The sequence below is a fragment of the Coturnix japonica genome, chromosome 4 (genome assembly GCF_001577835.2).
Source record: "Coturnix japonica isolate 7356 chromosome 4, Coturnix japonica 2.1, whole genome shotgun sequence".
Taxonomy (NCBI): domain Eukaryota; kingdom Metazoa; phylum Chordata; class Aves; order Galliformes; family Phasianidae; genus Coturnix; species Coturnix japonica.
The window spans coordinates 61536777-61562094 of NC_029519.1; the positions used below are offsets into that span (position 1 = coordinate 61536777).

Sequence of the window (25318 nt, forward strand, 5' to 3'; positions counted from 1 at the left end):
TTTCCCCTCTCTTACAAGGTATTCTGTTTTTATTGAGGTGCAGTAAAACAGGGAGAGATAAAAAGGCTTGCAGCTCTGTTGTCAAGCTACAGCACCTTAAGATAACAGGCAGTGCACATTGTACTGCTCTGATATTATGGAGCGAGTGATACCTGCTTGCTTACTGTAGCACACAAAGCTGGCTTATTCTGGGAACTGCTTTGTTTAACAGGATTTATCCTGGTTTGGGTGGTTTTCAGATTGATGATCCCTTTAGGATTTCCTTCTCTACTTTGAATATTCCTGCGATTTCATCTCCAGGAGATATCTATGGTGGGTATTTAAACCTCTTAGCATTGTTTCTGGTAGCTGCCTGCCTAGAAAACTGAAAGAATTTATTGTGATGGAGGCTCTCCCTGTTTTCCCTCCTCATTCTCTTAGAGATGTAACTAATCGGATGTCAACTTTTTACTGATTCTATCAGGAAAGTATTTGCAGCTGTTTTAGATCTAGACTTCAGGGCCCAGTTCACTATCCATTTATTCCATGTTTATGTTGTGTTATAACATCTTTAAAATAAGAGCTGTAAAATGAGGTGCAAGCAAACCTTTATTTTCACAAACTCCTTTAGTTGTTTGTTTTTGTATTACTTTGCTCTTGTCCATCCTTGTTGTACTATACAGGGTCCTGTGGTACAGGCAACCTCATAAGAAACAGTCTCTGAGATGACAGTTGCTTTGGCTCAGTCTTGCATGCTGTTGAACACCTGTAAGAGGCTAAGCACTGATGTTAGGAGCCCACTCAAATGGGACTGGAACTACCCAAATGAATATCATGAGAAAAAGTTCCTTGCAAAAAGATTCAAGGCCAAAGAAATGGTACTTAATAGCCAGTGGCTCCTTATTCAAGATCATAAAACTGCCCCCTGGTAGGCTCAGGAAGAGAATGCAGTTGTCTCACCTTTGTACAACCCTGAAGAGCTAGTAGCGTAAATTAGAACATAATCCGTAAATATGTAACAAAGTTACCCTAAAATCAGCTCCAAATGTAGTAGTATGCTTCTAAAATTGAGAATTCGGAAGTTGAGGTGACAACTATATATGGCACAATCACAGAGTCCATAATCACCAACAGCAGAGGTCCCCAAGGTTTTCTTTTTGCCCCTCTCTGCCTGCACCTATTCCATTATTATTGTATCCAAACTTTATTATGGCAAAGCCTGTTTTAGGAAAAGAAAGAACTTCAACTTCCTTCACATTTAAAATAATAATAAAAAAGATACAAATCCCACACATTTCTTAGAAAAGGATAATGAGGATTTTAAAATGTACTGACACATTCAGTCTCTTTTATGAGAATGGATGTTCCTGATGGTTCACTTAATATAATCTATACTGACTTTCCAAGCCAAGCTATGAAACAGGCTAAGAGCTGACCATATGTGCATTGTACCATCGTGGGCTTCTTATAACTACCAAGATTCATTCTTGCATGTGAGATCATGTCTTTTCAGAGGCTAGCAGGTCTGATGGCCATTCATTTGTACCACAGGGTAATACATGATGCACGTCAGAGAACATATCCTTGCAGATTTCCACAGCAACAAAATGTGAGTCTGGGTCCATGCTATAGGATTATGTATCACTAAGCCTTTTTCCCTCAGTGCTCTGGATGTGCTAACAGTGCATAAAGGAAATGTAGGTAGGGGAAATTTACACTTTTTGGTTCTGGTTTGTTTCTGTTTACTTGGTTCTATTTTGCTCTCCAGTGCTGTGTTTATACTCTCAGAACTGCAGGCACTGCTACAGCAATTGATTTAGCAGAGTGCAGACTGGAGGTCTCTAAATGTTTGCTGCAGCTTAGCTGGGAGTATAAGTCTAGTTGCTGTAATTATGCCTCTGTTTATGTAGGAGTTGATAGTAACATAACATACTGTCTTTTAGAATTTATATCTCTTAAATTTGGTGTTGTATTTAAGAAGATATATTGGTTTCTGATAAAATACATAGAAAACTGCCAGCAGTTTTACTGAGAGTACCTCAAATATCAGCAAAGTAAAATCTTGGGTTTTTATCATCAAGTGTACGGCCCTCACTTTCCCTGTCCAACCATTCCATTGAAACTCACTGCACTGTCACTGCAATGCCTTTTTTTCTATCTGAAACAACTTGTTCTTTGTGGGTATGCTATTCAGTTTCATTAAGGAATGAAGTTTGTCATCTTTTGTGCCAAAATGTAGTCTGATATAAAAGTAATAATTAGTTCCACCAGAGCTTCAGCGTATTTCAAAATATACATCTTAAATCAAAGAGGAAGCACAAGAGGAGCACAAGCCTTATGGGGAAGCAGCTGAGGGAACTGGGATTGCTCTGTCAGAAGAGGAGGCTCAGGGGAAACTTTATCTCCCACTACAGCTGCCTTAAAGGAGGTTCTGGTGACATGGGAGTTGGCCTCTTCTGCTAGATAATAGCAATAGGATGAGAGAAAATGGCTGTAAGTGGCTGTAAACTTTACTAGTGGAGGTTTGGGTTAGATATTGTTCCTCAGCTTTCTTCAAATATTACTGATACTAGAAATTTTAAAAAGGCTTTTATTTTAAAATGAAAAGGATACTGAGCATTTACAACAAATCATCATAAACAAATATATATGGAGAATAAAGCTACGGATAATGTTGTGTTGTTTTCTTAACAACTTGGTTAGTGGCCTTTGTAAAATAGCTATTCACAAATGTGAATGAGCACTTGGCAGCATTGTTTTAGTACCTTGTGTACTTGTCTGGGTAAATTTCCAGTTGACCAAAGGTATGAGTAATAGGCATTGCTTGACAGGGAATTTACAGAAAGAATAATGGGAAAAAAAATAGACAAAATTGAATTTTAAAGTGGATTTTAATGACAAGCCTATTTGTCATCATCACTACAGTGATTTTGGGGAGAATGAATGGAGGCCAATGGTATCATGGGCTACATCATGGAATGGCCAGCAGGGCAAGGGAGGTGATTGTCCCTCCCTGCTCTGCCCTCATTAAGCCCCATCTGGAGAATTGTGACCTGGTGTAGACTCCCCAGTTGGAAGATGTACAGATTTAAAGGAGGGTCCAGGAGAGGGCCACCCTTATGAAGACAGACTGAAGGAACTGGGGTTGTTCAGCCCAGAAGAGAGGAGGCTGTGGGGAGGTCTCATTACCTTCCAGTACTTAAAGGGAGATTATAAATATGAGGAAAATCAACTTTTTTTACACAGGTGGATAGTAGTAGGAAAAGGGGGATTGGTTTTAAACTAAATGAAGACTTGAATTAGATTTTGGCTGAAGGTTTTCACTGAGAGGCTGGTGAGGTACTGGAACAGGTTGCCCAGAGAGGCTGTGGATGCCCCATCCTTGGTGGTGTTCAAGGCCAGGTTGGATGGGGCCCTGGGCTAACTGATACCGCAGCTGGCAATCCTGCCTGTGGTAGTGGGGTTGGAACTTGATGATCCTTGAGATTCCTTTCAACCCAAGCCCTTCCATGTTTCTGTATGAGCTTAGTGAGGTTCATTCTGGTTGCAGCCTTTTAACAACTGCGTATCTGCTGTGAATTGTGAAATTAAAAAACATAAGGACCTTCACCAGGTTCTTTGTCCATTTATGCTGAGTTTTATGGCTATGTGTCTACCTATGGCTGACTGTAGAGTATTCCTTCAAACTGGATGAGTGTGCTCTCTCCACGTGTTTTATTTTTTCCATTAAAAATAGCATGAAAATAAATATTTCCACCATCTTTGTTCATGGTTCAGGAGAAAAAAAGCAAAAACACAAATCAAACACGCTGCTGCAGAGGATGATGTAGAAGACTATTGTCTTTTATGAACAGCCTCCAGCAGACTTGACAGCCTTTTGAAAAACAACGTTTATTTCCCAACGCAGTCTCCTATGAAAGGCAACATCCCCCTTTCCTTGCATCTGAGCTATATATCACGCCCAGCTGTGATGGATGCAGACCATAAGCGTGCCGAGACCCACGGTTCCAAACCCCACCGCCGTTCCTATTTATTCCGTGCTCACGCAGCGCGGGCGGCAGCTCGCACCGAGGCAAGGCACGACGCGCCGCAGACACATTCCCTGCCTGTTGCGGTCGCACAAAACGAATGTCACGTTAACAGCCCGACAGCGAAGATGCGGCTTCAGGCACCTGCAGCTGGGAGCTCCTTTTCGCCAACCCACGCAGGCAGAGCGCTTCACATCGCGCAGTTCGCTGTCAAACTGCGGCATGGCGAATGGTGATTAAAAAAAAAAAATAGAGAGCTGGGCGAGAAGCCCCGGTGATTTCTCATGGGGCCGGTCGGTCCGGCACCTCGCCCCATAACATTGTCCTCCTGGGAGCTGATCCGCACCACCACCGCCTCCCCGCCCGCTCCAAGGCCGAGCCCCGGGGGCAGGACGGAGCCACCCCGGAGCGTGGGCAGCGGCCCAAGGCTCGGCACGTTCCATTCCCCTCGCAGCGCGGGGGGGTGAGCTCCGGAGCCCCTGCGCTCGTCGGAGAAGGGAGCACGAAGCGGCTCGTCGCGCCGCTCTGCGCCTGGGCGCATCCAGCCGGCACGGCCGACCCCGCGGGGGCGGCGGGCGGTGGTGGAGGACCGGGGGTAGAGGAGGAGGGGGAAGACGGGGCGGAGTTAGTAGGTTCCGGAGGGGCCGGCGGGTGATCTGCGCTGTCGGAAAGCAGCGGCGGCGCTTGCGGAGGGAGGCGCTGAGCCCAGTGCCTTCGGCGCCGCAGCCCCGCCGCTCAGCGCGGCCCGGGGGCCGGCTCACGCCGCGGCGATCCGACGGGCGGCGGGGACAGGGGCAGGTGCAGCGCGGCGATGCCGGCGGTGCAGAAAACGGTGTCGGAGATCCGCTCCCGCGCGGAGGGTAAGTGCCGCCCGGCGCCCGCCTTCCCCCGGCCGCACGGAGGGACGGCGCTCGGCTCGTCAGGCTCCCGGCCGCCCGGAGCCGGGATCGGGGAGCGGAGGCGGTCGGCGGGGGCCGCCCGGCTGCGGCGGTGGTCGCGGGCCGCGGCCGAGCGGCGAGCGTTGGGGCGCGGTGCCGCCGCTGTGCTTTCCGGGCGGTGTCGCGTTGTGCGCTTGTCATTGTCTCCGGCAGAGCCGCCTGCAGCACCGCGGGGAGCGCGGCGTGCCCCGTGCCGGGCACCGGAGCTTCTGTCCTGGGGTTCAGCGGGAACGCCTCCCTTATGGGCTGTATCTGTGCGCGCTGATCGTCGGAAGTAACCGCTTCCCGTGCGAGCGTGAAATAACAGTGCAGAAGCAGCAGAACGTTGGGACAGCAGATGGCTCCCAGGCTGCCCAGGGAGGTTGTGGATGCCCCGTCCTTGGAGGTGTTCAAGACCAGGTTGGACGGGGCCCTGGGCAACCTGATCTAGTAAATGTGTATGTTTGGTGGCCCTGCCAGGCAGGGGGGTTGGAACTACATGATCCTTGAGGTCCCTTCCAACCCGGGTCATTCTGTGTATTGGCTGTGGCACCGCGGTGACCCGTACCTCCTGAGGCAGGTGTGCTGCCCTTAGTCCTAGGGGCTGTGTTGGAGTCAATCGAAGATATATCGGGCCATTGCAGCTGGTGTGGAGGCCGTGAGGGGAAGTAGCAGCTTTCTCCCTACATATTCCTTCCTTCTTCCAAGCAGATTACTTCTTTTTATTTGATATGTATGTGTATGTTTGTGCCCCAGCAAGAGTGTGAAGAATAAATATCGTAAATAGGCAGTTCCCTTCTCAGTCTTATCTGTTTTAACCATCCTGCGTGCCTTTCTCCTCTGTGCTTTTCATGGAGAGCTTGCTTTGTTTGTAGGAGCTTACCTCTTACTTCCTAGGCAGTGTGAGCTGGCCAAGAGAGCAGAAGAATATAACCTTCTGAGAAGCAATGGAAAAGATGCATGCCTCCAGGGGCACTTTAGAAATGTGCTTACAAGCAGAGAGGCTGTGCTGCTGTACCCACAGTAATTAGAAGATGCATACAGTGATACTAGCAGAGTATACACTCAGTGCTGAATTTCAGTCCATTGCCAGTTCTTCTTTTCAAGTCAATTGCTTTTCCACTGAAAGCTTAGTATCAGCGTTTCCAGTTTATTTGCTCTTGCTTTAAGGTGGCAAAACTACAGCAGTGTTTAAGGATTGTTAAATGACCAAATGTGGTCCCTAAAAGCGAGTGTTTGTTTAAGAAGTATGGGTGCAGTCAAAGGAAAAAAAGAAATCCTGCTTATTTGAATATTGTTCATGGTTGGATGACTGCAAGACAGCTGACTACAGGGATTAATAGGTTTCTCCAAAATACCTTTGTTTGGTCTGTAAATATGTATATGTAAATATTCTTTTAAGAAACATAACTTTTGGAAGATGATGTGATGGCTTTTCATCGTAGCAGACTCATTACTACCTTATTCTCTGCTTTAATGTATGGTACATTACTCAAAGGTCACATAAAAGTGATGATTGTCATTTAAAATCTGTGCTTCTGATCTGAGATTAATGTGAACCTTACTAGAACATTTTGTTCCTATTCAGTTCATTCACAATGTCAGCAGGTCTTTTAGTTTCTTTTTTCCTCCTTTTCCAGACTTGATGTATGTGGCCTGTGTGGCCTGTGTTTGTAAACAGTGATGCATAAGGAAATGTTACCTTATCTTAAGAGACCTCTGAGTTCTATAATGTGGGTGTCATCCTTCCCTCTTGAAAGTGATATAAAGTAGCACTACAATCGTAGCTGTGGCCATGGCAGGAGTCTGTTTTGATAAGCGCTGTGCAGAGTAGAGACAAGGCTGCCTTCTGAAACCTACCCCAAAGCTTTACTTGCAGCACAGAGTAGGAAGCACTTGGTTAATGACAAAGTTGCTGTCCATTCTGTGTAACGCTCTGCTTATACTGCATTCACAAAGAGCAGTTTTCATAAGTGCTGTTACAGCACAGGCCGTGCCTTAGAATAGTCAAAGACTTGAGGGGATGTGGTAGACAAGCTAATATTGCTTCCTTTGTTCTAGAATTTCTTTGTTGTGTGTTAAAACCTCATTTTCCTCTCCTGTCACTGCAGCAAGTAATTTCTGCCTCAGAGACCTTTTCCATGGATCATGAGTTACCTTATCAGTCTGGACTGCCTTGACATCATCTCAGAACTGAGCTCACTCTGGCATAAAGGGATAATAATATCGCTATTAGAAAAAATTGGCTGCTGTGCCAAGATGAAAAGAACTCAGACCTGTCAGAATAATGCATGTGTGCCATTCCCAGTCATAGAAGATGGAATGCTATGGTCTGTATATTACTACAAAATAAAAACTACAGGCATTTTAACATCTGTAAGACAACATGTAATTTGCATGGGGAACAGAATTTGGTTAAAACACAGCTAATATTTTGGTGCTATTCTTCCATACCTTATCAGCCACAAAGAGCACAAGATCCTGAAAAGCAGTCAAGTTTACAAACTCTTTTTTAATAAATTTTGTGTCTAGTGTCCTTCTTGTAAAGAAAACCTGCGATTCACATTAGGCAGTGCTACACTTGTGCAGAATTGGTTTGTGTACCAGTGAAGTCTCGCTCAAGATATAGAAGATCTGGTCCTCCTAAACACATTGCAGAGATTTCCTAAATAGTTTTTCACCACCAATAATCATAACTCAGAATCTTAGCTGGGCTTCAGGTGTTTAGTATGACAGAAACAACATCTGTGTCTTGTATTCTGCAGTTGCAAAACACATGGGGAAATCTTTGAGTGTACTTATACCCATGCAGTTAATATATGCATCTGTTAAATAATATGAAATACAATAATTTGGAGATATATATATAAATAAATATGTACTTTCTGGTAGAGCGGTGTTGGTATTGGCAGTTTTTATTAGGTGTCTCTAAGCTTCTGAAAATATGAATGTTGCTCCAAAAGTAATGCCTCCTATTTTATTATGATGGCCCACAATGTCAGAGACAGGTGTTGGTGGTGTGGCAGTACAGTTTCAACCTTTCTGCCAATATTCCATTACATTTTAGTGATGTGTGACAGATGGCAGTAGAGGAGGAGTCTGACAAAATAGCATCATACATGGAAGTGCATATGAAGCAAAGATGTGTTGCTGATTTCCTTCATGTGGAGAAATTGGCACCCACCGACACTCATTGACACTTACTGAATGCTTATGGAGATCAAACATTGGATGTGAGCACTGTGAGGCAGAGGGTGGTGTGTTTCAGCAGTAGCAACAGTGACATGAAAGACATCCTGGACTTCCATGTGCAAGTGTCGCTTCACAAAATGAAGACCATCTCAATCAGATCATCTGTGTGAATCAGCAAATTATGACCAGGGAACTGTGTATGGAGCTGAGTGTCAGCTGGCTGTGAATGGTGATAATAGTTTTGAAATACTGCAAAGTTTGCACAAGGTGAGTCCCATGAGTGCTTACACAGGAGCAGAGAGAGCACTGTGTGATTTGTCTGTATCTGTTGAACCACTGTGAGGATGAAGGTGACAGTTTTCTGGATCGCATCATTATCGGTGACAAGATGTGGCATCACTGCTACAAGCTAGAGTCAAAATGGCAGTCTGTGGAAAGATGGCACAACCCTTATTGGATAAAGTTATGTATACTTTTAGGATAGGAAAGGATCTAGATTTCTTGGAACCCAGACAAAACATCTGATCTGATTGCTTCATCATGCTGCTGACTAAACCAAAGGCTTGAACTTGCAGAGTCAGGCCAGAAAAGAAAATAACTTTACTCTTGCAGCATAGTAATGCCAGCCCTCATACCAGTTTGAAGACTGTGTAACATTTTCTTAGCAATTATGCCATCGTAGCAACATTGGAAACAGCAGATCTCCTTCACTGGTGCAGATTTTAATGACTCTTGTTCATCATTGGTGAAAATGCATAGCTAACATTTGTGACTGTATTGAAAAATAGTGTTTTGTAACTAAGAATCTGCTCTGTCAAATAGTGTTACCATGCCCTTTGTATCTGTTGCAGTTTCCATGGCAATAAATAGGAGGCATTACTTTCAGGGCAACCTACATAGAAGCATTTATGATTTCCTTTGTGCATTGATGGATTTCAGTGAACTATCTTGGATGGTAGAGAAAGCACAGAAATTTTTGAGGTGCTGTTGTGCTGTCTGCCAACAACGTTAATAGCAGTTTCATAGTAGGAAAGGCAAATGCCCACATGAGAACTAGGTAAAGCTGAACTTGTGTAAGATGTGATGACTTATGTATGAAAAGCACCATTATTTTGAAATTACATAGTAGTCATCAGATCATTTTCAGCACTGTCCGTTCTTGTGATACTTAATATGTCTTCAGGTGTTTCTACTTCTGGACTATGTGATTGCATAGCATTTTAACAGACATAATGCTTGTTATTGGTACTTTTTCCTGACAAGCGTGTTTTGCAGTCTATGTTGAGATTCCCAGTGCTTCAAAAGTGGAAAATTTGGGTCCAGTCGCAGTGCAGCCTTGGCAGCCTCAGCAGCAGTAGGTCAGAGCAGCTCATTGCAGTTGCGGTTCCCTCCTGTTCTTTGACTCCTCAGTGGTGCAGAGGTCAGGTTCTCAGTGCTAGTTCTCTTATCAAAGTTTTATTGTGGCAGTGTGACACACTTTTTCAGTCTCACTGGCTCTTTTTGAACTGTGCTGTGTTCTCTGGGAATGTGAGTTAGCATACTTGCTAATGTAAGAGTTCTTGGCTAAAGAACCAAGCTTTCAAAGCTTTAGAATGCCTTACTTTAAAAATAAAATAATGTTTTAAATCATTAAGTGTATTAAAATGGTTCTTTTGATTTCAGTTAGGTGGTTGGGGTTTTTTCCTTCCCTTTCTTTCCGTGGCACAATTCATCTTTGCTTACCTTCCATCTATTTCTTCATTTATGTGAAGGATAAATTGGATTCACATACTTTTTTTTTTTTTTTTTTTTTTCCTTGTACAGAGTTAAGAATTTATTGTTGTTATTTTAACTGCTAATTTAGAGACTTTACTACCAAGTGTGGTTTTGAAAGAGGCCCTGCAAATACGGTGTTGCAGAACGTAGTTGTCCCTTGTGAAGTTTTGTTGGGAAGCAAAACATGGTCCTTAATGGGTTCTCTTAGTGGAGAAAGGCCAAATTGATTGTTAGGCTTTTTTGTTGTTATTTCATTGGTTATTTATTTGGGTTTTATTGTTGTTGAAGATGCTATCATTGACTGGAAAAACTTAAAATATTTATTCCTTACACTTTTTACTATGAACTTCTTTCAGGTGTTTTATACTCTGACAAAGGACAGCCATGTCTTCATATTCTCAGAATTACCAATGACTTTCTCTGATTTTTTCTTGCCTTTTCCCACTGTCGTGTGTATTTTACTTCAGTTCCTTAAAAGGAAATTCTCTATCAAAATGTGTTATTTATACAACATTGAATGAAATTTATAGTTTTGTGTTTATTCATCAATAGCTTCCACATTCTGCATTTTGCTAGCAAATAACTTTGGAGTGCAGAACAAAACACTAATTTTACTTAATGCAGCAGTTTTGCAAACCAACCTTTAAATTGGAGTAATAATTACTTTCTTTTGATATTGAAGCACATCTTTATAGTTTTTGATGCTACTGGGTCATAAATTTAAATTTTAAAAAATCAAAATATGTTATCAGAAAATCTGGTTCTGATTATGAAATGGAAATTAGTTTTAAAACATGCCATTTCTGCATAATAAATCAGAGTATATGGCTTGTTGGTATTTCCAGTTATTCTTTTAATAGCTGGCTTGCAAATGTTTTCGAGTCAGCTGCTTTTCTGTCAGTGGGGGCACATGAGAATGTGTGTCATAGAATCTGTCTGATAGTTCTCTGGTTAAATAACAGTAGTGTTACATGCTAATGATTGATGAAGAAGATGAGGAGTCTTACGGTGTATTTGTTCTTTCTAAATGCCAGGTTTTACATAGAGCAGTGTGACGTTTCCTGTTTGAAGTGTGATAATTGCTGCTTTGTTCTTGGTCACTGTAAGACTTCAAAATTATTACTGTGTATTATTACCTTAGTTTGTTGTGTCCTTAGATAAGAGCCAAGGAAGAGTGATGATGCCTTTAATTTTAGGCCCTGGGACAATGCTTCCCTGAACCCTTAGCATGATGAACAAACAAGGTACAAGTTCAGTCAGTGTCCGTTTTGACGTCTGTAACACAGTAATAATTGCATACTTTTAAGGAAGGAGATTAGAATGATTGCTTCATCTTAGGTCCTTACTCATCATCTTCACGGTATTTTTTTCATTATCAGATATTTGTAACAGCTTTGATGCTTTGATACTGACTGTGTGTCTTGTAGTTTTTATCTTTCCTGTCTGGATACCTGTCTGGTTTTTCTATACCTTCTTCACTGTCATCTTTCTGAACATTTGGATCACTGTTGTTCTCTTGGAATCTTATAATGAATTACAGGAGAGCAGCCATCTTTAATTCTTGCTAGTTTGTTAACTGCATCTTTGAAATCCACCTTTGCTGTTTTCACCAGGAGTTGATCTGATGGATGTGCTTCCCTTTGTTCTTCTAATTACTTTCAGACAACATTTTGAGATGGTCATCTGCGTATCTGATTAGTGGGCTGACTTCTTCACTCAAACTGGTTTGGTGCCAATGGGTTCTTGCTCTTCTTGAGGAAGAAATAAAGCACTTAGTGGCTTCCTTTCATAAAAGTCAGCTTTTATGAAACCTGCTGCACTGAGGCTTTAGGCAGCAGCTGAGCTCTAATCCATAAATTTTGTTTTAAAATGTCCTAGAATTGTAGCTCTTAAAAGTCTGGTGTGATTTATTGCAGTTAGACTTCAGTTTGTGAGTGTAGTTTGATCGATGTCCTACTTTGTGTTTTAGTGCCTGACATTATGTGGGGCCATTTGAATGCCAACAACTTGTTGCCAAATTTTGTATTTACCTAATATAAATAAAACATAGTGTAGATATGCAGGTCATGTTTGAAAGAATGGCTGTGATTAAGTAGAGCTTTTGATGACTTAATCTGTTTATACTAAATGAGTATGGATGAGATGGGGAGGAAACTGGAAATACTCATCATTTTCTGAAGATGCAAAATAGAAACCAACTGTGATTCAAATGGCTGCATCATGTAGATAAAAGCCCATTCACTCTCAAAGTGATAATTGCAGAGATCCAATATCTTGTGAAATTTGTGAAAAATTTCACCTAAAAAATATAATGTATAGGCTTGGGGGGGAGGAGATGGAGTTCTGGACTTGGCCTGTATAGCACATGGGCTGTGTCCCTGAAGACATTTGGTGCACATAGAGCACAGAAATGGTGCCTGGGGTGGTGTTTGCTGTACAGATGTGCAGCAGAGTTTTCTTTGACTTCAGGCAGCTCTGAAAAGGAGCAGCTTCCTGGCAAGAAAAGCTTGCTTCATTTTTAATCTGCTGCAAGGCATCTCTTGTTAACCCAAGCAAATACTAGCTGCAAAGGGGCTGAAACCTGCATGTGCTAACACTTGAAGTTCTTGGGCATACAGTGAGAGCAAGAGGTGATGATAGCATTCCAAAGGATGATCTGCTGTAAAGAGATGGCAGTGTGGGAGAGTAGGATGAAGCAGACCTTTGTCAAATGCTAGATTAGGATTTCAACACTTTTATTTTCTCTTGCATTCTTTCTGATAGTCATAGACACAAATGAGGAAGAAAAGGTGTACCTCCTTGATACTTAGTATCATGATTATAACCATGTGACTCAGTGTGTACTTGTGGTGATTGAAAAGTTCATGTTCTTTAAGTTGTGCCTGTGTCAAGTTGTTTTATGGCTGTACGTGTTTATGGAGCTGTGTGCTGCAGGTCCTGCACAGCTGGTTGTTTCTGTGATGGGGAAGGGGTTGCCTCTCTAAGAGTCACTAATGAAAGGAGAAGGAGATGGATTGCTTAGTCTGCTGTATGTGTTCGTGAGGTTCCTCCAGGCAAAGAGTGGTGTACAGGTCCCTTGGTGGGCCAAGTCTATTAGGCTTGCCCCAGAGGGTGTTCTTGAGATGTTTACTGAAGCTTGACTGGAATTGTTGGATGTGTGCCTTTCACTGGAGAGCTGGAAGGAAGGAAGTGAATTCCAATGAGTGAACACAGTAGTGGGAATTTCCTTTGTAATAATATCAGGAACTTCACGTCCCTGATATTGGTGGGAAAGTCTGGAGCAAGAAAGATTTACCTTGGTGGAGGAGGATCAGGTTCAGAAACTCCTAACAGGAAATAGGGCAGTGCTTGGATGTATCCCTGGGTGCTGAGGGAGCCAGCTGATCACAACAGTAGGCCACCCCCAGTTACCTATGAAGGGTTGTGCTGCTCTGGGTGGTCCCCGAGGACTAGAAGAATGTAATTCCTTTAACCGTAGGATAGGCTATTTTGGTTTTCTGCCTTTGTATAGGTTGTAACAATGAATTTTCTCTGAGTATTTCTCAGAAAAGATGATTCATGCAAGTAGAACCGGCGAGTCGCTTTTATTTAAGACAGCTATACTAGACATCTGCTTTTTGTGTTTAATTTCATTTTTCAGGCATATTCTCAGTGAACTGTTTTTCTGCCATTTAGATTAACTGTAAAGTTTTTCCAAGCTTTTGGTAAGAATTTTTCTTCTGTATTTATCCTTATGAAAACTCTAATGGCTGCACTACTGTAGTTGTGTAACAGTTCAGTTTAAAAGAGGCACATAGGAGAAATGGTGCTATATGTTTATTGGGAAGATAACAGGAAAACCAATCAAGAAGAATTGAATAAGTTGTATGAATGCCCCTTTAAATTTTTCTTTTTCCTTTAAATTCATCAACAAGCAGTGTTAAATTTTGCATGCAAAACTGGAAACTAATCTGTTGAATGGTCTGTATGCAAAGCGGAGATCTTCTGAGTTAATGATACTTACTTGACAGATAACTACTTTTTCATCAGTTATATTACAGTATAGTACTGAACTTCTTTTCATATGTTAGTGTTCATTTATTTCTTATGATATCTTCTTTTTAAAACAGTTGTTTGCCCCAGTACCAGGGGCACTTAAGAAGTGAAAGAGGTTGTCGATCACAGACCATAGTTCATTCCATTTTTCCATGAAGCCGCACAAGCTATTTGAGTGCACTCATTAATTCAGTAGATTATTGTTCATTATTGTAGCTTTACGAGGCTTCTTGACCGTATTATTTTATCTTCATATCTAATCACCAATGTGCTTTAAAACACTATTTTTTAAATAAACATTACCTGTTACTGTAAGAAACACAAATAAATTGAGTTCACATTCAGAATAGATGTGGGATCTTTTTGTCATGAAGTGCCCTAAATCCTGTATATATTTGTATGTGTACATTTGCTTATATGTATTTTAAAAAATCCTTTTTCTTTCTTTCTTTTTTTTTTTTTTTAAACAGGCTATGAGAAGACAGATGATGTTTCAGAGAAAACTTCTCTGGCTGATCAAGAAGAATTGAGAACTATATTCATCAATCAGCCCCAGTTAACCAAATTCTGTAATAATCATGTCAGGTATTAAATTATATTTTTCTTAATGCAATGGATTTCATAAGGTTGGGGAGATGTTCTGTTCTTAAACAAGTGTAAGGCAGACAAAAAGCCGAATGTTCAAAAGTTTTGTGTTGAAAGTTTTATTAAGTACACAAGAATTAACTATATTTCATTATTCCAACACTTAGAATTTCACTTTATAACCAATACTGAGCAGGAGTTGTTTGTTTTGTTTTCTTTTAAAGGTAAACTTTCCACTTGATGAAGGATGTAGCTTTTCTTTTAACGAATATAGAATCATAGAATGCTTTGTGTTGGAAGGGACCTTTAAAGGTTGTCTCACACAGCTCCCCTGCAGTGAGCAGGGACACCACAGCTAGATCAGATTGCCAAAGGACTGATCTGGCCTTGCCTTGGCTGTATCCAGGGGTGGGGCATCAACTATATGTTTGGGCAACACCACCTCACCACTCTCATTATAAAAGACGTTTTCCTTGTATGCAGCCTAAATCTATACTCTTTAGGCTTGAAGCAGTTTTGCCCTGTTCTTTCACCACAGACTCTGCTAAAGAGTCTGTCCCCTTCTTTCCTGCAGTACCCCTTTAGTTTAGACATTGAAAAATTGGAAAATTGTACATTATTGGATATTGTAGTTTTATTAGTTTCTTAAATGCACCATTTAAATATTGTTAAGCCCGTAAGGGTTTCTTTAGTCTTCAGTGTGCATTGAGTCACAAAGATTCCTACATGAAACAGAAGCTCCACAACTCTTCAGTTTTGATGTCTCACACTTTTCGTTATGGTAGCTCAACTGGTAATCCTTTCACCAAGAATTTTTCTGCAATTGAGGCATGGTGCAGAGCTGATCACCAACTGTCTGCCATAGTTAGCTGGGAAGGGTATTGTTCTGGAGTGTAAGATCTGTGAGCTTAGATCCTGTCCTAATTCCTCAGGGCAACCACTTCCCTGCTTCCTACTTCTCTTTTTTTTTGTTTGTTTGTTTTGTTTTTCCTCCTCATTTCCTGTAACAAAGTCACAGCAGAGGTGACAAGGAAACTTCTTGCCTCAAAACTGAAGTACAGAATGGCTTCTGTGGGTGATGGGCTCTTTTCTTGGGTAGCTAGTTTGTAGAAGTCTGTAGAAGTCTTCAAGATTCTCTTTTAAGCAAAACCAAATCTGTTTGCTATCACAGAAATGAGAGAAGATTCTGTTATATTTGAAAGCTTGCATAACTGAGAAGGAAGGAATACATTTGAATTTTTTTCATATTGTAATAATAGTACATGTTTTTGTCTTTTTGTCATAGCACTGCAAAGTACAACATTATCACATTCCTGCCAAGGTTCCTTTATTCCCAGTTCAGAAGAGCTGCCAATGCATTTTTTCTTTTTATTGCATTACTTCAGGTAAGAGCATCAGTAAGTAAGCAGGAGTAACAGATAAAGGGTACTGGCACCAGAGTACAATGTGGTGCCCCTTTGATTTCATATTTTGCCTGGAAAATAATGTGCCATTAGAATGGGGATGTGTAGGCACATGTGTGACTAGAAATAGAAGAGAAGAAATTACTGGAGAAGTGTTGGATGCTGTTGCCCTGTAGCTGACAGAAGGCTGTCCATTAAATTTCTGCTGGGTTACCACATAGTTGCTTTAAAGTATAATCTAGGGCGCTGTTGAAAATAGATGTACATTCATCTTATTCCAAGAAGCACAGCATATATACAATAACATTGTGTTTTCAGATAAACAGTGTAGTGATAGAAAAAATAAATCTGTAATAAATAACATTGACTGTTTTTGTAAACCTTTTATGATAAATTGAGGATGTGTTCTAACAGCACTGAGGCACTACTTACTACTCCACTTTTTCTACAAAATCTGATTGTAGCCATGTGGGTGGTGTTGCCTGTTCTAAATGTATTAAGGCAGGAATACTCTTGTGGTAAATTGCTGCTGCCACTAACAGCTCTAGTCAATATGAAGATAATTACAGATGGTTATGAATATGTATTCATATTCTATGGATGTAGCTGCATCCTCTCAGTATTTATTCTACATACACATTCACTTGCGTCGTCTGTGCACTTACTTGCTTAGCACAAACAGATCTCTTAGGGTTGTGTAGCTTTTTTATATTTGTCTATTAGTTTAATAGTAAAATACAAAATATCTTCTTGAAATTTAAAATACCTTGGAGCTGCGTCCAGTCTCTCAGATGAAACTGAAAAAAATTGATGGTATTTTATGAATATGTGTTTAAATTTTATTTGAACCACACAAGATGAAGGTGAATATTCTGGAGACATTTAAACCTCTGAAAGTAACTACTGAACGCCACTCAAGTTAAAATGGTTTGTTGTATCAGCTTTGTTTGATTCTAAGACAGCACCCCTCATTGGAAATGATCAGTACCGTGTCTGAGTAACGATCCTATTTGTCATCTCTGTGTTTTTCAAGAAAAGTTGAAAGTTCTACTTACTGTGTTAAAAATGTTTTTAACCAAGAATTCAAGCACAATTTTTTTTCTCTCTTTTTAATAGCAAATTCCAGATGTATCACCAACAGGCCGTTACACAACATTGGTCCCTCTCTTATTTATTTTAGCTGTAGCTGCTGTGAAGGAGATAATAGAGGATATTGTAAGTATTTAATAGCCATATTTAATAAATAATGATCAAATTTCATATAGATTATATTACAAAAAAAAAAAAAAAACCTTTTAAAATTATTATCTGTTGGGCCATTCTTGGTTTTTGGATGTTCTTGAAAGCTTATAAAGCTACTGATGTCAGAAGATGGAATCTTATAGAATGTGGTGTTACAGTTTGTGTGTTTAATATGTACAGGAGTGACAGTAACATGGGAAATCAGTGACTGCTTATTATATAGATTGATTGTAGACAGGTTGCTCTCATTAATATAGTACTAGGTAATTAGGTAAAGTATGAGCTGGAGCCAAAACTAGTAAGTTCTACTAAATCCACAGCAGCATCTCAGTCTCACAATGTTCAGAATATTGCAATTTTGTCAAAAACTCAGCTAATGGGATGTTGGCAGCTACTGAATCTGTCGGAAGTTGAACTTATTTTAGAAAAAAATAAGCTTTAAATAATTATTTGGGCAGGGGAAAAAAGTGTATTTTCTTCCGCCTTTAGTCCTTTATTATATTATATATATTAATTATATATTATATATATTATATTATATTATATATATTAATAATATATTATTATTATTAATGATGCATTTGAGCTGGGCTTAAATTTTGTTGCTGAATGAGGTACTGGACTATAACATTTTCTATAAAACTTGAAGTAACAGCAAAGGTTTGGGGTTTTTTTTCACTACCTCCTTTCCCTGAAACAAGAGAGTGTGGATGGGTTTGTGTTCTGAGTTTATACTATTTGCTGCCCACTAGGCAGCTTCTCCTTACATGTCTCTGTTGCTTTCCATTTACATAAACAAAGTCCCTTTTAAAAAGCCATAAAATCAATTCACACTCTTTCAGATATTTTTAACTGTTCTGCTGTTAATGCTTACAGACTTGCACCATCTGTCAGTGTCTATGCAAATATAAAACTGAGGCTGCTGCTACTGTACAGAGTGTCCTTTTTAAAATTATCTCCCTCCTCTTTTACGTCATTTGTTTCCTTATGTCATTTGCTCTTTGTGATTAGAAGTGTTTAGTTTGGCATGAAGCAGAAGCCGTGGTACAGGTCCAGGGTTATTTGTTTGTTTTTACACATATCAATTTTGAAAATAAAAGGTATTGATACTAATTGCTACAGAATTGCCTAAGGGCAAGTCAAAACTTATTTTTTCCTTCTATTAATTCTCTATTAATTAATTAATTATATTAATTCTATTAATTGCCTCAGCATGTACGTACTTCCTATAGCGTTGCAGGAATATCTGTCCAACAGTGACAAGAGCACTTTTTTCCTTGAAAAGCTCCATAGTAAAATATTTAGCATGTTTTCCATTTTTCTTTTGTTTTAGTTATATTTTAATTTCTTTACTCAGTGAGAGAAATAATTATCTTTGCCTGATATTAAAGCAGGTTTAGTTGGCTTTTCAGTTTATTACAATAATACTTTCAACTGAATAACTAAGCACTTCCTTTTCTGGAGTGTAATCACAAGAAGTAGATGATGTTTGCAGCAGGCGTTATTCACAAACAGTATATGTTTTACATATATGCTTTAGAAGTATTAGCAAAACTTGTGACATGCAATGCAAGATTATTGACTGTTTCTAATTCTTTTTTTGCCCACCATAGCTCAAAAAGCAATTGAAATTAAACTGTTACTTTTCAAGTTGCAGGGAAGGACAAAGTTGTGTAGTGTAACTACATCACATCTTTGTACAAGGAATGTGTTCAGATACTGATTGCTCAGATGAGAGACGTTTTAATAGGATACTATTAGCCTATTATAGAAAGTATGTAACTTTCCTGATGATCAAGAATATGCAAGTAATTAATAATTCTGTTCATTAAATGATTTAGTGCAAGCATTACAAACAAATGAGCATTACATCTCATGTGTGAAAGTTTAATCATGTCAAATGAAGTCTTTAATCAGTGTGCTTTTTTGATTCAGAAAAGGCATAAAGCTGATAATGCGGTGAACAAGAAACAAACTCAAGGTAGGAAACTTTTTAAAGCTTATTGATTGTGGTTGTGTGTTGGTTGTTTTGAAGTTTTTTGCAAATGTTGGTAATCAAACTGATGAATACACGGGGAAATGAGTTGGAAGTTGCGTGTGCAGTTTGTTTCTTTTTGAACTTGGAATTTAAACAGTTGAAATAACATCTTGCAGCCAGATTAGCCTTACACCCAGCTCTGGGACCTCCAGTCTGAAATATGGGCCTGTTAAATCAGGTCCACTGGAAATCAGTGATGGCCATCAAAGGGCTGAAGCACCTCTCCTGTGAAGAAGGACTGAGGGAGCTGGGGTTGTTCAGCCTGGAGAACGGAAGTCTTTGGGGAGACTTTGGTACATCAATCAGGGCTTATAGGAAAGATGTAGAGAGACTTTTTACAATGGCATGTAATGATAAGACCAGGATTAATGGTTTTAAACTGAAAGAGGACAGATTTAGATTAGACAAAAGTAAGAAGTCTTTCAATATGAGAATGTTAAGATGCTGGAACAAGTTGCCTAGGGAAGTTATGAATGCCCCATCCTTGGAAGTGATCAGAGCTAAGTTGGTTGGAACAAGTTTAAGCTAGTGCAGAACTCACATAAGCATAACACTGATCTTAGTTTACTCTTCAAACAATATGTAAGTGGTGTATCGTCAGAAGAGTAATTAAAAAGTAATTTTGTTTTCATTTATTCAACAGTTCTATAACCTTAAAGATTAGAGATGTGCATAATATGCTATATATCCAGCTCCACCTTCGGTTGTCATTTAAACAAGGAGAATTGTTAATGTATCACCTGTGTATGTATGGATTCTGTGCATGGGCTTTCCTTCGTCTATCTGTTCATAAAAGACCATCATTATCTCAGCCTGAAGTAATTAACTTTCTAAATTTCAATTAGTGTTTTAAAAAAGCCTTTTACAGAGGATTTTGATTTATTAGGCTGTATTAGGGATGATTTTATTTCCCCAAAATACATGTATAAATACTGGGACACGGTCATGCACACAGGTTTTGTGAAGCATATATTTTTGCACTGTATTAAATTATTCTTCTGTAGGGCAGATGGAGCATGCTTTTGAAAAATGGGAGATAAGAATGAAATTCAGACTGCAGAAGACTTTATGGGGCAAGTAATCTATTACATGAAAAACTCATAGCAGTACCATTTTTTCCCCCTCCTTTGTAAGAAAAGGTATCTCAATGAATGCTAGTGCATGTTAATTGCACTTAAGACCTTATTGGAGCAAGCTTGGGTAGAGTACTCTTAAGATTTCAGGTCTCTCACTGTGTTGTGACTCTGTTTACCTATGTTTGTTAGCCAATTTTAACTAGCTAGAGCAGAAAACAAACCTGTCAAGAAAAGCTGATGATTTCTTTCCACTTAGTAGCTTAAACTGGCTAATCAGTGGGTCTGGGAAGCCAGCATGCATTAAGGGCACATAAAGCTATGCACTTTGCATTAGGTGAGTGCAGAGCAGGACCTTGCCTTTGCAATAGCAGTACTCTGTTAGTTCAGCTTGGCTGCATGCAAAACAGCCTTGGGATCTATTTCAGCAGTGAGAGTGCTTCTGCAGCTAGTTTTTAAGAAGCTCTTAGCTATGTCTGGCAGCTTATTTACATTTCAAGTGAGCAGAACTTCACTGTTAGTTATGCTACTGCTGAAATTTAGTCATGTGGATTGCTGCAAGGTGTGTGTGTGTTTTTTCCAACCCCTATCAGCTCTCTCATCTGTTTTATACCATAGCCGCACAAACACTACTGCTGACACAAGGGGATAGATTAGGGTAGCTGGTTTCACAGTTACTGACTGTATTAAATTCCTTACTGTGCTATTACAGTCAGTCCTCACTGTGGATCTTCAGTTTTCCCAGTGAAGGGAAATGGTTTGCTGGATAAGATTTGGTGTTATGTCCCAGCTGATAGTGAGACGGTCATGAAAATAGCATGCTTAATATCTATAATGGAGACTGCTCCATTTACCATTGGCCCAAATGTATCAGGATTAATAAATCTAGGGGGAGGGGTAAGAGGATTAATCTCATAATAAGGAATTATTAAGCAGGTTAGTTGATGGCTTACAGAAATAGAGACATTCAAGAGGGTTTGAACATTCATTCTGTTTGAACAGAACCCCAAGGAAGGTTTAGACATATGGATAGTATGCATTCCTAGATTTTGATCAATTCTTTTGAAGCATATTTCATAAGAACTGGATTTTTTGATCAGGTACTTGAATGAGAATCCAGGCAGTTTGAAAGCTGGAAGGCGTACTGAAAGAGAGCAGTCTCTTGTAGCTGTCTTAGTATTAATACCTGTCTATAAACTTTATCTTAATTTACTTCTTGCGTATTAGTCTTCAAAAGCTTTGTAATTAATGACAATTTAAAAAGAAACAAAACATGTTTATTATTCCCTGAAAACATAATTTTGTCAATTACATGACAAATTAGCTCAATTTTTTTATTATTATTATTATTTTAATTGTAGTAACAAGTATTGCTCAACTTTAAAGTACAAAACCAGAGTAGTGGAGTGCAATATTAATATGTTTTGTGACATGCCAGTAGTCTGGACAGCTGAATCCTGAGAAGCCTCTGGTGCCTTTTTTTTTTCGGTATGAATATCATTATTTAAAATGAGAAAAAATACGTTCCTGAATTGATGTTTTCCCCGTGATGTTTTTTACTTTGAAATTTCTCATTCCAATTACTAACTTACTTAGAAAACCCCACATTATTGTGCAATCTGTATCTGATTGAGCAAACCCTATAGAATTTTCTTAATTGTTTTATAGTATGTTTCTATGCACAGTATAATTTAGATGCTTGACTGAAATTTACAGAACAAGGTATGCTTCAAATTGTTCTCTAATTGTACTCTATCTGAATGGCTTTTCAAAAGAAAAGTAACACAAACTTGTGTACTGCACTTAGAGTGTGCAAACGGAGAATTATTCTTTTTGTTCTTTTTTTCAGTACTACGAAATGGTGCATGGGAGATTGTCCACTGGGAAAAGGTGTGTATTCATATTTTCAAAGTGACTTGTAGAGCATAATACACATCTTCTCATATTTGCTTTATTTCTTCACATCTGTATCACCGATAAAAATTAACCAGTATATTGGGAAATGTATCATCTACTAAATTTTATTTTCCACTTGTTGTATTTATCTCTTACAATGTACTTTTCAGTCAAGTCAGTTTTGATGGTGTGAATCAGCCAAAACTTCTATTAGATGACAGCCCTTAAGTTCAGTTAAAAATCACCTAATTCATATGGTTAACTAGGGAGATTTCCCTTCTGGCAAAGCTGTACTTACCTTCGTATTATTTGGATAATACCTTAGTATTATTTGGAGTGCGAAGGAAGAAGCTTTCTTCTGGAAACAAGTTACTTGTTATGTCTGCAGAATTACTTCGGCTTAAAGCATAAAAACCTTAATTAGAGGAGGGGACTATTAGAAGTACCTTTCAGGGAGTAAATGTTGTACTGCCCACTTTATCTCTTACTTCTATTGGTTTCCTCACCTGAAAACTTGAACATCATCAGTAATGCGGAGGCAAGATTCAGTTTACAATTCTTATGAAATCTTTGCAGAAAGCAGGTAAAAGGCTTTAGCAGGATGCAATAGAAATATGACCCTAGGGAGATTCATTTCTTCCTCAGTGATCTAATAAAATATTTGTTACAATAACTAGCAAAAGTAAAGAATGCATAGCCAATATCAGGATTAGGCCTGTTAAAGAGATCTTCAATGAATTCAAGGGCTTTAAGTACCTAATACCTAAAGTGTTTTGAGTTCCTTGCAGTGTTTCTAGGAAATTCAGCAGGTTAAATATTTACTGTGCTTAAAACAAAGGGATAACATATTTTGTTTGAGACCATTAACCAATTCCCAGTTTTCTTTCAGGTAGATGTTGGAGATATAGTTATAATAAAAGGCAAAGAGTATATACCTGCTGACACTGTACTGCTCTCATCAAGGTAGAGATGCCCACTGATGCTTATAGTGTAGAGGCTGGTTTCTCTACCCTGCATTTATTTATTTACTAATTTATTTGTGATTGCTCCAAGGAAATAAGGAATAAACAAAAATGCTGCAACTCTTAAATGTAATCTTTTGTTTATTTAGGATTTTGTCATTCCAGACAGTGTTTTGTTAAATTGTGTCAATAACTTCTCTCAAACTATACTGGCATTTCATTTACCCCTGAGAAAATAAACTCAATGAAAAAATTACGTACTAATTTAAAAGAGGCTGATTATTTGCCTAAAACTTGGACCTCAACTGCTGTATTTTACCTGGTTGACTTTTTGGTATGTACATAACAAATTACACTCTATAAATAAATTAAAATTGGTATATTGCAGACAACAGAAATGTGGTTTAATTTATATGTGATAGTTGAATTGGGGACGAAAACATGATCAAAGCATGTGGACTGTCAAACTGGCATTGTCTTTGAGCTGAGCATTTACTTTATTCTATAAAATATATCTTGAATAATTTGAGCCCTGAAAGCAAGCCTTTATGGAATGTAATGCTGTAATTGTTTTTGTATGGGCAGTCAGAGATTGTTTATCATCATTTCCTTGGACAGTCTTATTTAAGAAATCCACATCTTACTATGTGGAAGATGAACATTTTTCAACATCTATTTGATCAGGTCAATAGACAATATATTCTAAGAATTTGTTTTGCTGTTGATTTTTGTTTGTTTGTTTGTTTGTATGCGAGCTTTAAATTAAGATTATTTAAATATGTTCAATTGCAATTTGATTAATTGCTGTATGTTTACTATGCAAGTACATCCATCTTTTTTCTGGCACAAATGAAAGTATTACTTTAAACACGTATGATTATGGTTTAGGCATAAACCCTCTACAAGTCCACTGAAGTGAACAAATATACTCATGTATATCATTAATAAGGTTAGGATCCTATTAATTTCTGTGACAGATTGTGGTGCACACCGGCATGTGCTTATGCCATTTTCCATTATATCTCAAAATTAAGTGTAGTACTTTTGAAAACATCTCTGTTAAATTTTCAGAGTGTCAAATAGTTGCCGGGTAATCCTGTAAATTCTCCTACAGTCTGTCTTTGTTCAGTCTGCATGTTTATCATAACTTCAGATGCTTTTCTATTCAGTATCTTCTGAATTAATAAAGGATTATTTCTGCACCCCAAGAAGCATTTGTAAGTTTTGTTGGTGCCACACCACCAAGATCTTCACATATGGCACACTGTGCAGCAGCAACATTTTGGCCTGTTAACAGCTTTTTTCATGCAAACTCCAGTGTCTTGCAGGCAAGGTACATCAGAACAATCTTCTTTATAGTCCTCCTGACTAAGCTCCTGAATTTGTCTCTTTTCCTAGATTTCTTCACTGTTTTGTCCGTTTTAATCTGGAGGACATTCACATTGCAGTGTTCTACAGCTGTTGTTTTACTCACAGAAGACTGCCACCTGCCTGCAAATACTTCTTTCCAAGCCTTGTCCCTCAACAGGAATCTTGCATCGTGTGTTAATGAGTGGAAATAATGGTTAGCTGCTACTGGACTTGCCAGGACTTACCTCAGCTTTGCATCACTTTGCCCCCCTCTTGTCAGAATGTACTGTCCCTTCTACGACTGTTATTCATGTTGAATTTTTCTATCAGGTTTTCTTCTAGGATCAAACATGCAAAAGCGAGTCCTAAGATGAATACCGATTGGTATTCTGGAACCAGTTCTGGCTAAAACAACTTTCTTTCTTGAATTACTAGGGGCCTGTTGCAGCCCTCCTGTAGAGGGAGCCTTGTGCCACTATGTTACCTGTAATTCTGTGTGCACACCAGCATGTAGTCTCCTCCAGTTCTTGTCTTGGCATGGTGACACGCTTCCCAGGCAACCATTTCAACAGTTTTGCTTTCCAGCTGTTTCCTGATGGCCAATTACAATTGATGGCTTCAGAAGTGATGCAAGTCTACAGTCCTGATTTTATTTCAGACTAATATTAGTTTCTTTTTACAAGTGCTGGTGATTTCTGGAGAATTACAGTTTCCTAAAATAATTAAGATCATGGTGTCTATTACAGTGGAAATAACAGTCCTATAAGAATTAAAATCTGTTTTGTTCTTGCAAGTTAATTGGAAATTGAAGATTTTAAAACAAAAACAGAAAACAAAAAATGATTTTTAGCGTGTTTTTTTCA

At 39.1% G+C, this 25318-nt stretch overlaps 1 protein-coding gene across 3 annotated transcripts in view; it reads left to right on the plus strand.

Moving 5' to 3' along the window:
• The first annotated feature begins 4605 nt into the window (after positions 1 to 4605).
• The window catches only part of ATP8A1 (ATPase phospholipid transporting 8A1), an 84325-nt gene continuing 63612 nt past the window's right edge, over positions 4606 to 25318 (plus strand). For 2 of the 3 annotated variants that reach the window (XM_015862437.2, XM_015862439.2), the window contains exons 1-7: positions 4606 to 4867; positions 14377 to 14491; positions 15777 to 15876; positions 17011 to 17109; positions 19072 to 19117; positions 22097 to 22137; positions 23033 to 23106. In XM_015862437.2, the coding sequence (XP_015717923.1) occupies positions 4819 to 4867; positions 14377 to 14491; positions 15777 to 15876; positions 17011 to 17109; positions 19072 to 19117; positions 22097 to 22137; positions 23033 to 23106 (524 nt within the window). In that variant the 5' untranslated portion in view covers positions 4606 to 4818. The remainder of the gene's footprint in view (positions 4868 to 14376; positions 14492 to 15776; positions 15877 to 17010; positions 17110 to 19071; positions 19118 to 22096; positions 22138 to 23032; positions 23107 to 25318) is intronic. The other variant, XM_015862436.2, reaches the window with a different exon arrangement.